This window comes from Hyla sarda, chromosome 5, assembly GCF_029499605.1.
Source record: "Hyla sarda isolate aHylSar1 chromosome 5, aHylSar1.hap1, whole genome shotgun sequence".
Taxonomy (NCBI): Eukaryota; Metazoa; Chordata; class Amphibia; order Anura; family Hylidae; genus Hyla; species Hyla sarda.
Window position 1 is genome coordinate 289,439,362 of NC_079193.1, and position 14,113 is coordinate 289,453,474.

Sequence of the window (14,113 nt, forward strand, 5' to 3'; positions counted from 1 at the left end):
CTCAAAAAGGTAAGCAGGGTGATATGGAGCTCCAACTCTGACCTCCACACTACAGTGATCATCTTGCATCAAGCTCTTCAAATTAAAAGTGCTTTAGACTTTATTGCCAAGTAGGCACAGCTTATGCAAGGTTTTACGTAAGCTGTTGGCCATCTTTTCAGATTTGTAGGTTGCTTAAAATGGATTTTATACTGAAATGCTACTGTAATATCTTACAAGTCTGTGTCATATAGGAACAATAGTTGGCTATAAGCTCCAACTTATGGATGCTTAAAGGGGTACTCCACCCCTAGACATCTTATCCCCTATGCAAAAGTATAGGGGACCCCTGCAATCTCCTTGCTGCACCCGGCGTTCATTAAGAGCATTGGGTGCAGCGCCGGAGGCTTGTGAGGTCACGGCCTCAGCCATAGACTTTCATTGAGGGGGCACGCCCGTGACATCACAAGCCTCCGACCCACATTGCCAGCCATCTGGCACAGAGCAAAGTTCGCTCCGAGCGCCGGATGTCTGGGGTGCCGCAGCCGAGATCGCAGGGATTCCCAGTGGCGGGACCCCCGGGATCAGACATGTTATCCTCTGGATAGGGAATAAGATGTCTAGGGGTGGCGTACCCCTTTAAGATGTAGCTGAACACCACCCAAGTACAAGAAAAAGTCAATATAGAAGAGCAGTTTGAATTAACCTGCTTTTTTACAATGACATGAATCATTAATGGTAAAAGTGGATACAAGACTCAGGGGAAAACAATCTTCAGTGTTAGAGTCCCAAGTGACATGAGGCAGTAAGATTTTCCATGCAGCGCCCAGGTACTCACCTCTGCCGTCATCCTAGCAAACACATCCGGAGCGATGTTGCCACAAAGCACATTTCGCCTCAAGTTGGGGTTTTTTGCATCCTTTAGGTTGGCAATTCTACTTCGCACTCTGTTTTTATATTTTGCATCTGTGTTCTTAAATTCTTGGAAAACAGGTGCAGAGGAGTTAAGTCATAACCTTGTATATAATGCAAACACATATACGTCTCTAGATACATACACAGGCACCAAATGGAGCCTGGAAGGGTGTCTATTTTTTGGTACAGTAATTTATCCAGCCCATGTTCTTGGATTACACACCTGTCTTTAGGTTGTATGCGGAATTGCAGCCTAGTTACACTGAAGTGAATGGAGCCAAGTTGTAATAGCACCTCAACAGGTGTGGTGCAGTTTTTTGATTAAATAAGCTAAATTTTTTCTGGATAACCCCATTACATAAATACTTCTAGAAAACAAAACTACTCATTGGGAACTGCAGAAATTCTAAGTGTTTTTTGTTGGGGTACAGGCTTACAGATGCCAGGAGCCTTGATAAAAGTTAGATGAACATGGTATGACGCTAAAACAAATAAAGAGCAAAAATAAATAAAAAAGATGGGGGCATACTAAAAAAAAAAAGAAAAAAAAAGTGTGTGATTATTCGACTGCAATTAGACTACAAATGCAGCAGACTTATTACAGTGACTCAGGCAGCTGGATTCAACACTACAGGTAGGGCAGGTTTTTAATTTTATATTTCCACTGTCTGTTTTAAGTTTGCACTAACTATTATATGGAGTACTTTTATCTAAAGTAACAACACAATTTTGGTGCATTTTTTGTGGCATGGTATCTCATTTAAGCTCACACCCCTTACTGTCCATGCTCCTTTCTTGATAAGGCACACCCCTTGGGCATGCATGATAAATGTATCTCAATTGTTATGTGCTAAAATTTGGGCACATTTGGAGTCAAAATTATAATGCAGACAACTACACTGCTAGGCTTAAAGGGGCTTTCCAACAAAGCTTTAACCTATCCACATGAAAGCAAGGTAATTATTGTGTCCGACCACTTGAACCCCCACCGATCACAAGAATGGAGGTTAGTTTCACCCCCCAGAGTGAACAGAGTGGCTGCATATGTGTTCTGCCTCAGCTCCATTTACTCCTTATGGGACTCCTGAAAATAGCTGAGCATTGTATTAACTCCTTAATGACGCAGGGCATATATTTACGTCCTCCGCCGGCTCCCGCGATATGCCGCGGGGTCACGCGGTGTCCCCGCATCATATCGGGTGGGTCCCGGCGGCTATCAACGGCCGGGACCCGCGGCTAATACAGGACATCACCGATCGCGGTGATGCCCTGTATTAACCCTTTAGACGCAGCGATCAAAGCTGACCGCCGGGTCTGAAGAGAAAGAGAAAGTATCCCGGCTGCTCAGTCGGGCTGTTCGGGGCCGCCGCGGTGAAATCGTGGCGTCCTGAACAGCTTACAGGACACCGGGAGGGCCCTTACCTGCCTCCTCTGTGTCGGATCGACGAATGACTGCTCCGTGCACGAGATCCAGGCAGGAGCAGTCAAGCGCCGATAACACTGATCACAGACGTGTTAATACACACCAGTGATCAGCATGAGAGATCAGTGTGTGCAGTGTTATAGGTCCCTATGGGACCTATAACACTATAAAAAAATTAAAATAAAAAAAAAAGTAAAAAAAAAGTGTTAATAAAGGTCATTTAACCCCTTCCCTAATAAAAGTTTGAATCACCCCCCTTTTCCCATCAAAAAAAATAAAACAGTGTAAATAAAAATAAACATATGTGGTATCGCTGCATGTGCAAATGTCCGAACTATAAAAATATATCATTAATTAAACCACACGGTCAATGGCATACGCGCAAAAAAATTCAAAAGTCCAAAAAAAGCGTTTTTTGGTCACTTTTTATACCATTCAAAAATGAATAAAAAGTGATCAAAAAGTCCGATAAAAACAAAATTCGTACCTATAAAAACTTCAGATCACGGCGCAAAAAATGAGTCCCCATACCGCCCCGTACATGGAAAATAAAGTTATAGGGGTCAGAAGATGACAATTTTAAACGTATAAATTTTCCTGCATGTAGTTATGATTTTTTCCAGAAGTGCGACAAAATCAAACCTATATAAGTAGGGTATCATTTTAATCGTATGGACCTACAGAATAATGATAAGGTGTCATTTTTACCGAAATATGCACTGCGTAGAAACGGAAGCCCCCAAAAGTTACAAAATGTCATTTTCTCTTCGATTTTGTCGCACAATGATTTTTTTTTCCGTTTCGCCGTGAATTTTTGGGCAAAATGACTAATGTCACTGCAAAGTAGAATTGGTGACACAAAAAATAAGCCATAATATGGATTTTTAGGTGGAAAATTGAAAGGGTTATGATTTTTAAAAGGTAAGGAGGAAAAAACGAAAGTGCAAAAACTGAAAAACCCAGAGTCCTTAAGGGGTTAAGCCATCTTAAAGGGGTACTCCAGTGGAAAAAAAAAATTGTAAATCAACTGGAGCCAGAAAGTTAAAAAAAAAAAAATTGTAAATTACTTTTATATAAAAATCTTAATCCTTCCAGTACTACTTAGCTGCTGTATGCTCCACAAGAAGTTGTTTTTCTTTCTGGAGTTCTTTTCAGTCTGACCACAGTGCTCTCTGCTGACACATCTGTCCATATCAGGAACTGTCCAGAGCGGGAGAGGTTTACTATGGGGATTTGCTTCTTCTCTGGACAGTTCCTGACAGAGGTGTCAGCAGAGAGCACTGTGGATAGACAGAAAAGAAATTCAAAAAGAAAATATCAGCTGCTGTATACTACAGAGGAAGTTAAGTACTGGAAGAATTAAACATTTTTTTTTCAATAGAAGTCATTAACAAATCTGTTTAACTTTCTGGCACCAGTTGTTAAAAAAAAAAAAAAAGTTTTCCATCGGAGTTTCCATCAATGTATGTCTTTGAGCCGACCGGAGTGAACTGCAGCCTCCGGTCGGCTTCGTTTTCGGCCGTATGCGGTTTCCCGGCCGAAAAAGCAGCCGTCCGGAGTCTGCAGTTCACTCCGGTCGGCTCATAGACATACATTAAATACGGTTCCCGAATATGGCTAAGTGCGGGCGCTGTGATTGAGCCCCACCCCCTCCTCCAAGCCGTATACGGGAACCGTATTTAACAAAACGTGGTGTGAACCCAGCCTAAGCTATCCCATAGTGAACGAAGGGAGGGTATAACTCCATCAGTATGATTTCAAAGGGTAAGAATAAGGGCCTAGTGACCAGATAAAAAAATAAATAAAATAAATGAAGATCAACCAGTGAGATTGTTAAAGTCACTGTCATTTGAATACACTTTTGACATGTCTTCCAGTCAGGTTTGATTGACAGCCGGGAGTGAGGCGTGTGCTGCCATGCAATTTCCCAAGCAGTAACCCAAGAGTCAGAGCTTGTCTTTAGCACCCGAGCGGTTGTTGGCTTGATCTCTGATGTAACCGACCGGGTGCAGCTTCTGGGTGACATGTCTTAACAGTGCAGGTATATTGATTCCTAGGGTAGAAGACCTTAAACGTTCAGCTGTAAAATGTTGATGTACAAAAATGCCACTCAGACCAATGTGCAGAGGCCTCTGTCAGTCTATGGCTGACAAAAATTGTGGTGATAAAGATCTGACAGAAGTAGCCCCCCCCCCCCCCCCCCCTGCCTGTCAAACACCTTCAATGCTGCAGTTGCTATTGACCCTAATTTCTAAGGCGGTAAAGTCTGTGCCCTCCACTGGATGTACAATTATGTTCATACAGCAGGGAATATACTGCAATTAAAAGGTAATGTTGCGCTGATTTGTAACAAGGGGTTAAAGATGTTGATAATTTCAGGCTAAAACAATATTACATATTTACATGTCTTACATGCTATTAAAATATTACAAAACTCAAAGAAAAAGGATATCTTCTTCAATCTGCGCTCCAAGCTCTTCATCATCTGCCCCAATTGTAATGTAGTCGTCTACAAAAGAGAAACACAAAATCAAATGCATTTGAAGAATGTGCAGTTTACAAATTATATGAAATACATATAGGCTACATACATACACTATTGTGGTCCACAGGAGCCATGCACAACTTTATACAGAGCAGACTGCCTAGAGGCAAGCTTCATGATTGTTACATGTACTGTATGCATCTAAGGGAGCAGAGGATCACAATCACATGTCAAACACCAAGAGCTAGAAACTGTAGGAACATTTTTGAAGGTGTCCGCCCCATTTCAGAAAATTTTTGCCACATTTCTGCGACATGTCAATCTGTCAGGGTCTCAATAGTGAGAACCCCGTGACCAGAACAAGCTAAGAGAGGCACAGGGTAACAAGCTACATGTGCCAACTCTCAGCAATCTACAGAGATTGCTGAGAGTGGGGAGTGAAGTGCGCTGCTTCTCTCTGCTCATTCTTCTTACTGGTGGGGGTCTCAGCACAGACCCTGACCAACCAAAACTCTTGACATGTCTCTGTAACATGTCAATATTTTCTAAAGTGACAAGGACACTGAGCAAACAACTCCTTTTATTGCTATTAAAAATAGATATATTTATGTAGATAGTAAGCTTTTAAGAACCAATACAGTAAAATCAAAAATCAAAAAAGGCAGACAAGGGCAACTGTCTTCATAAATATATTGTCATAGTATAGAAAAAACAGTTACCCGCACTTACCACTAGGCTTCAGCACCCTGCATCATGTCTGGAACCGGTGACGTCCGTGCGAGCAGTTGAAGCAGAGTCGGCTGACTGAAGCCTCGTGGTGAGTGCGGGTAACCGTGCTTTTTCTATACTAGTTGTGATTAGTGACAATTCTTTCTGGTTTCCAGCACCGCCGGAACTTGATAGAGTTACCACAGCCCAGTGATCCTGATAACTTTATATCAATAGTGCTACTATATCTGAAGTATTATAAATACATTTTGTGCCTCCCCTACTTCCTTATAGGTTGTAAGCTCTTGTGAGCAGAGCCCTCACTCGTTCCATTATTAGTTTGTTAATCTGTTATGTCCGATTTTGTCTCAATATGTACCTTCATGTGATTTTGTTGGTGCTATATAAAGATTATTTTTACATATGCAGCAACCACTGCTAGTGAAGCACACAATACCTAAACATAAAGTGTGCGTAGCAACACGCTACAACTGTCCATGGAGGTTGCACAATATATAGTGGGTTACAATATATTCAGAATACATCATACAGGCCATTATAACTTGAAATCACATTCCAAAAACAACAAAATACCAATATGCAGAATTCATCAGAAAATCTAGCATTTAAAAAAGGTAAAATAAAAAAATTTAGGCTAGTGTACTGAATAGCTGCCTGGTGGTAGTACAGTGTAGTACAGTACGACATTTAAACTGAAGCTCTACTTGTGCCAGAATAAGCTGCACTATTCTTCTGGTACAATGTGTACTATACACAGTCCTTAAAAAATAAAATAAAAAATATGTTAAGACTTGTGTTACCCGTATGACATGTGCGATTATTTCTCCTTTTTTTATTTTGTTTTATTCAGAGTTGGTATTTTTTAGGTTTCTGCAAGAATAACTAGTTTTGGGTAGAGGCAGTCTCATGATACAATTGTTCTAAGTTACACTGGCAAACTTCATTAAAACTGTCCTGAATCCATTTTGTGGAAAGTAGTGACAGGCAGCTCAGCAACACGTGATTCTTCAAGTTAGAAGTTGAACAGCTAAAGCACATTTACATTGATCAACATTTCCAATACTAGAAAATTAAATAGCTATAGCTTTTCAAATTCTGTTTAAGTGTCTCTCTCTTTAGACGGCACCTCTTAGCTTTCCAAGCAAGCAACTCATTTTGCCATTAACCTCTTAAGGACCCCGCCCATTTTCAACTTAAGGACCAGTGCATTTTTTGCACATCTGACCACTGTCACTTTAAGCATTAATAACTCAGATGCTTTTACTTATGAATTTGATTCAGAGATTGTTTTTTCATAACATATTCTACTTTATGGAAAGATTGGAGAGGCTCTTACCACACCAACTGCCTGTGACCTGAGCTACCCAAATGACACCTATACCTACGGTGTCCAACAAAGCATACAATAGTAAAGAAATTGGGGCTCAAGGTCAATGAATACTGGATATAAATTTATTGATTATTCAACAGTATGGTAAAAAATACAAATAGTGGTATGTGACCTACAGGGCCCTAGTAGGTCAACTGTACATTCGATAATATGTGTGAAATAAGGAATATATATTATATAATATATTATATATCAGTATAATTGAATGGAATATAAAACACACATTTAAAATAACCACAATAGAATATCACAAAAAAAAAAATATTAAATATAATATAAGTGAAAGAAATTGTTAAGATCCAATAATAGGTAATAATCCATGTAGGGAGTTAACTGTCTCTTTAAATATATGGGATAACAGCGCTGGTATTGTATCCGGTTTGTGTTAGTTACAATGTCAAATGTCTGTAATGACCTCTCGCTGGTGTACCTGTCAAACCTGGCTCCTATAGCAAGGAGCCTGCTGCAGGAGACTGCGGTCTCACAGTGAAGCAGCAGTGAGCAGATTCGGTGGACACAGATAATGGATACCGGAGTAGGCAAATAGTCAATATGGAATATATTACCGGTATGTGCAGGTCCTGGTGAGGTCCCGGCCTCCCTGGGCTACAGGGAGGCCGGGACCTGCACATGCCGGTAATATATTCTATAATGCTATAGGAGCCAGGTTTGACACGTACACCAGCGAGAAGTCAATACGGACATTTATGACACTGTAACTAACACAAACCAGATCCAATTTTGGCACTACCAGCGCTGTTATCCCATATATTTAAAGAGACTTGATTTATTACCTATTATTGGATCCTAACAAATTTTTCCAAGTCACCTATATTTTCTATTGTATATTTTTATTGTGATATTCTATTGTGGTTATTTTAAATGTATATTTTATATTCTATTCAATTATACAGATTTTTAAAGTATATACACACACACCTTATTTTACACATTATCGGTGATATAGTTGACCTACTAGAGCCCTGTAGGTCACATATAATCAATAAATTTATATCCAGTATTCATTGACCTTGAGCCCCAATTTCTTTACTATTATATTCTACTTTACATTAGTGGTAAATTTTTGTCGATACTTGCATCATTTCATGGTGAGAAATTCCAAAATGTCATGAAAAATTAGAAAATTTAGTATTTTTCTAACTTTGAAGCTCTCTGCTTGTAAGGAAAATGGATATTCCAAATAAATTATATATTGATTCACATATACAATATGTCTACTTTATGTTTGTATCATAAAGTTGACATGTTTTTACTTTTGGAAGACATCAGAGGGCTTCAACATTCAGCAGCAATTTTCAAATTTTTCCCAAAATTAGAATTTTTCATGGACCAGTTCAGCTTTGAAGTGGATTTGAAGGGCCTTCATATTAGAAATACCCCATAAATGACCCCATATAAAAACTGCACCCCCCCCAAAGTATTCAAAATGACATTCAGGAAGCGTAAACCCTTTAGGTGTTTCACTGGAATAGCAGCAAAGTGAAGGAGAAAATTCAAAATCTCCATTTTTTACACTAACATGTTCTTGTAATTGGAGAAAATGCCCCCCCCCCCCCAAAATGTATAACCCAATTTCTCTTGAGTAAGGAAATTCCTCATATGTGGATGTAAAGTGCTCTGCGGGTGCACTAGAGGGCTCAGAAGCGAAGGAGCAACAACGGCATTTTGGAGAGAATTTTGCTGAAATAGTTTTTGGGGGCATGTCACATTTAGGAATCCCCTATGGTGCCAGAGCAGCAAGAAGACCCCCATATGGCATAATTTTTGGAAACTACAACCCCTCATGGCACATAACAAGGGGTACAGTGAGCCTTAACACCCCACAGGTGTTTGACAACTTTTCGTAAAATTTGGATGTGTAAACGAAAAAAAAAAAAATTCCCCAAATGCCCTCAAAATTTGTAACCCCATTTCTTCCGAGTATGGAAATACCCCATATGTGGATGTAAAGTGCCCTGTGGGCACACTACAATGCTCAGAAGAGAAGGAGGCCATTGGGCTTCTGGATCACCCGCTGATGCTGCCCACCGGTGCCACCTCATTCCTGCTGGGCAAGAGTGACTGGTGCCGACTTGGACTGCACCAATTACCTTTTTTTTTTTTTTTTATGGGTCACTGGAGACTATTGACTAAGAATCGCCAGAAATCGCCAATCTGAATTGATCGGTAAATTGCGGCAAATGCAGACATTGGGGGGGGGGGGGGGGGGGGGGAGATTTGCACGGGTGCCTGTCCACCAGAGTGGTTCTCCTTTCTGACCAACCTAAGACACCATCAACATGAAAATGTACTGTATGTCTGAAGTGAACAGTTTCACATAGCAGCTGTGCCATGAAACTGCTGTATACTTAAAGCACATCTTTCTGCCTTCACGGGCCTTTGAATAGGATAGCAACCTACAACATACAATAACTAAGGCTGCATTTACATTACGATTTATACCTCCGAGGCACGGATATGTTGGCAGAGCATATTTGTTTTTTTTTAGAAGGACAGAAAATTGTCGCCTTCTGCATTTTTCATTTTGAGTCAAAGTTGGATACGCTCTGAAAAAGATCTATGTTTGGGTCATTGCATTGAAGAGTATAAAGAATTAGGACTTCTAAATATCAAAGTGGGTGTTCAGCTCAAGGACCTAACATTGCGACCCAAAACGTAGTTTAAAAATAAAAAACACATACACACCAAAAAGTAGCAGCACTCCAAAATGTCCATGCTTGAAAAAAGATCTACTGTAGAGCCGAAATGTAGCTATACCTGTATGATATTCCTGTATAAATTCCCTTTTTTGGGTATTGCTCTTTTTTTGGATGTGCTTTATTTGTTGGACTATTTTGTTCTTCTGTTGATGCTCTGTTTGCTGTACTTAAAGTGTATTGCTTGAAACAGCGATGTATGTTCATGTTTATGTTGAAAAAAAAACAAACTTTTCCTCAATTATTTCACTTTTTTGCTTGGACATTTTGAAATTCCCCTTCCGTTTTGATTTTATATAAAATGTTTTTGTTTTCTTTATTTTTTAAAACACACACACACACACACACACACACACACACACACACACACACACACACATTTTCCGCTTCTGCTGACATATCCATGCCTTGAAGACACTAATCATAACATGAATGATGCAGCCTAAGTAACTTGAGTTAATGTAAAATGTAATCTGAAAAGTCAGGTAGACTGCTATAATAAATAAATGGGTAACTCCCACCTAAGACATTTATAGTATTTATGTACAAGAAACGTCAAAAATATCTAATATGTATGTGACCCACCTCTGGGACCTGAACCTGACTCCAAAACAGGCCCCATGCCACCCGGTCAGTCAGCCACCAGATACAGCAGAAAAATGAATGGGAAAGTGGCCAGACGTGCGGCTATGCCAGGGTTTCCCTACCAGGGTGCCTCCAGCTGTTGCAAAACTACAACTCCCAGCATGCCCGGACAGCCAAAGGCTGTCCGGGCATGCTGGGAGTTGTAGTTTTGCAACAGCTGGAGGCACCCTGGTTGGGAAACACTGGGCTATGCTATAAATGTCTATGGTGGGAATACGCCTAATACATATACTCATCTTACCTCCTGTTTTGAGAGCTGTGGCAAGCAACTCTCTACACTTTATTCTGACAGGGTCTGACGTGCTGGGAGCTCGGGGAAAAGATGTAATGAATGATTCAGACGGAGCTGCACAATCTTCTTTTCGTCCACTAGAACTACTGCTGGAACTGCTGCTGAGGATGATAGTACAGTAAAAGTGATACTACTGCTGGTTCTAAGCAGATGAAAAAATAAATAAATATAAATCTTTGAATACATAAGAATGGCCAGACATTCACAAAACTACTGAACACTTTCACATAAGCTATCAATGAACATATATTTGGGGTTGTCTGTATCATGTTACATGGCACTTTGTACAGAAAGGTCAGTGAACACTGCTGAATCATTATAAGATGCTCACCCATGGAGTATAGAAAAGAGACTATCAGTTACTGTACAAATATACTGACTGCTGAAGACAAGTGGCTACATTGTAAAAGACATATCCTCTCCTAAACTCTGTTTTACAGGTTTCAGTATTGTAAAAAAAAAAGTCTGCCCTGTTGCTTTTGGCCAAATAAAATACCTCTCTTCCTTTGCTTCGGGACTGTTTTGTGCAGGAGGGGGCTGCTCTTTCTTCTTTTCCTCCGCTTCTTTTTCAGCTGATGGGCCATCTAAGGAAAAAAAAAAAATTAAAAAGCTTACAAAAAAAAAAGTTTTTTTTCCTGAGAGATTTATAAATAGAAATATGATGTATTTTCTGACCCCGCAGAAGCCCCCAAGAAAGGCAGGAGGAGAGAGGTCATCGCTGCCCGCTTCTCTCCCCCCGGCTATCGGGGCCGCTGCCCCTTCTCTCTCCCCCCGGCTATCGGGGCCGCTGCCCCTTCTCTCTCCCCCCGGCTATCGGGGCCGCTGCCCCTTCTCTCTCCCCCCGGCTATCGGGGCCGCTGCCCCTTCTCTCTCCCCCCGGCTATCGGGGCCGCTGCCCCTTCTCTCTCCCCCCGGCTATCGGGGCCGCTGCCCCTTCTCTCTCCCCCCGGCTATCGGGGCCGCTGCCCCTTCTCTCTCCCCCCGGCTATCGGGGCCGCTGCCCCTTCTCTCTCCCCCCGGCTATCGGGGCCGCTGCCCCTTCTCTCTCCCCCCGGCTATCGGGGCCGCTGCCCCTTCTCTCTCCCCCCGGCTATCGGGGTCGCTGCCCCTTCTCTCTCCCCCCGGCTATCGGGGCCGCTGCCCCTTCTCTCTCCCCCCGGCTATCGGGGCCGCTGCCCCTTCTCTCTCCCCCCGGCTATCGGGGCCGCTGCCCCTTCTCTCTCCCCCCGGCTATCGGGGCCGCTGCCCCTTCTCTCTCCCCCCGGCTATCGGGGCCGCTGCCCCTTCTCTCTCCCCCCGGCTATCGGGGCCGCTGCCCCTTCTCTCTCCCCCCGGCTATCGGGGCCGCTGCCCCTTCTCTCTCCCCCCGGCTATCGGGGCCGCTGCCCCTTCTCTCTCCCCCCGGCTATCGGGGCCGCTGCCCCTTCTCTCTCCCCCCGGCTATCGGGGCCGCTGCCCCTTCTCTCTCCCCCCGGCTATCGGCGCCGCTGCCCCTTCTCTCTCCCCCCGGCTATCGGCGCCGCTGCCCCTTCTCTCTCCCCCCGGCTATCGGCGCCGCTGCCCCTTCTCTCTCTCCCCGGCTATCGGCGCCGCTGCCCCTTCTCTCTCTCCCCGGCTATCGGCGCCGCTGCCCCTTCTCTCCCCCCCCGGCTATCGGCGCCGCTGCCCCTTCTCTCCCCCCGGCTATCGGTGCCGCTGCCCCTTCTCTCCCCCCGGCTATCGGCTCCGCTGCTTCTGGCTCCGGTGTGGCTTGCCCTGCGTTGTTGCTTTGCGCTGCGTAATGACGAGTGACATCACGTTGAAGACGTCACTCGTCATTGCGCCTCGCAATGACGCAGGAGACGCCACACCGGAGCCAAAAGCAGTGCGGACCAGACCCCAGCAACAGGTAATTATAAAACCGGGGATTGGGGGGGGGGGGGGGAAAGCACTGGGGCAGCGGCGCCGATAGCCAGGGGGAGAGAAGGGTATCGGGGTATACACATGCACACACACGCGCACCCTCATTTTACGAAGGATATTTGGGGAAAAAAATTTTTTTTTTTACCCAAATATCCTTGGTAAAATGAGGGTGCGTGTTAAAGGCCGGTGCGTGGTATACCCCGATAAATACGGTAAATCAAACTTGGGTTTATGTAACAGGTAAAAACGCACAAGTAATAACACAACTACGCTGAAAACAGCAGTTTGGGGGCTTCCGATTCTATGCAGTGCACTTTTTTAGCAAAAATTACACCTTATCTTCATCCTGTAGGTCCATACGGTTACACGGATACCCAATATAAATAGGTTTTATTTTACTGCTTGAAAAAAAAATAAAAAAAAATTGACCATGCTGTTTAATTAACTTTATATTTTTATAGTTCGGACATTTACGTACGCGGCGATACCACATATATATTTATTTTTATTAGGGTTACATATTTTTTAGATGAAATTTGGAAAAAAGGGAAGATTCAAACTTTTAATAAGGAAGGGGTTAATGTGTGTGTTTTTTTTACTTATTCAAATTTTTTTATAATATAAAAAGAAGTTGGGGGCCTCACACTAATAATTTAAATGAAGTATATGCCGAGGTTTCTGCATTACACGTAACCCCACGTGTAAAAAGGGAATACAATGAAAGAAAAAGGGTTGCAGACCTCAAGGTATAAACTTACTATATAAATGTGGAATGGATCACTTTGTTTACATTAAAGTGTATATGGTAGTTAAAAAAATGGAGTAGGGTGATGAGTTAAAAACCATAGAATAATGTTTATTGATTAAATAGTTACATGAATGGTCTCAGCAGGGCCCTTGCTACAGACCAGTAAAATTGACAGTAAAAACATGACAAAAAATAGTAATAAAAATAGTATAGAAGTTTATATAGAACTTAAGCCGTTTCTGTTATCTAACCTGTATTGGATGGTGTTGTAATCCAGGAAATAATGTAACAGGTATGGATCCAAAAGAGATACTGTAGCAAGTAATGATTGTTTGTGCTACTGCACCACTCACAGCTCCGTTTAGGTCGGGATGGTAGCCCCTGATGTGCTGGGCTCCTCGTTGCAGGCTGGCTCGGCTGGCACAATGGATGTGTCTGCGCGGTGGGTCCCGAACCTCCTCCGGTGGGGCACAGATGATTGCTCGGTCTTGTAGATGGAATCACGGTAAACAGGTGAGTGGATGCAGGCAATGCTTGTGTGCGCACGTCTTGAACAGTGGTCCCAGCAATGGGGAGTTCCAGCTGTTTGTAGTGGGTAATCGTTCCAGAGGTGGTCCGTGTGGAGTGGGGTACAGGGCTAGACACGTTTCGGGGAGACCCCTTTATCAATAGCTATTTTTACTGTCAATTTTACTGGTCTCTAGCAAGGGCCCTGCTGAGACCATTTATGTAACTACAGTGGTCCCTCAACATACGATGGTAATTCGTTCCAAACGAGCCATCGTTTGTCAAATCCATCGTATGTTGAGGGATTCGTGCAATGTAAAGTATAGGAAGCTGTACTCACCTGTCCCCGCCGCTTGAGATGGTGTCCCCGCCGCTTGAGAT

At 42.9% G+C, this 14,113-nt stretch overlaps 1 protein-coding gene across 2 annotated transcripts in view; it reads right to left on the reverse strand.

Annotated features, from left to right (window-relative positions):
- Positions 1-14,113, reverse strand: part of TCEA1 (transcription elongation factor A1) — a 31,020-nt gene that overhangs the window by 6,267 nt on the left and 10,640 nt on the right. The window contains exons 4-7 of one of the 2 annotated variants that reach the window (XM_056521924.1): positions 11,072-11,159; positions 10,525-10,673; positions 4,770-4,826; positions 818-972 (exon numbers count right to left, since the gene is read on the reverse strand). In XM_056521924.1, coding sequence (XP_056377899.1) covers positions 818-972; positions 4,770-4,826; positions 10,525-10,673; positions 11,072-11,159 — 449 coding nt within the window. Of the gene's footprint in view, positions 1-817; positions 973-4,769; positions 4,827-10,524; positions 10,677-11,071; positions 11,160-14,113 lie in introns of both variants that reach the window. The other variant, XM_056521922.1, reaches the window with a different exon arrangement.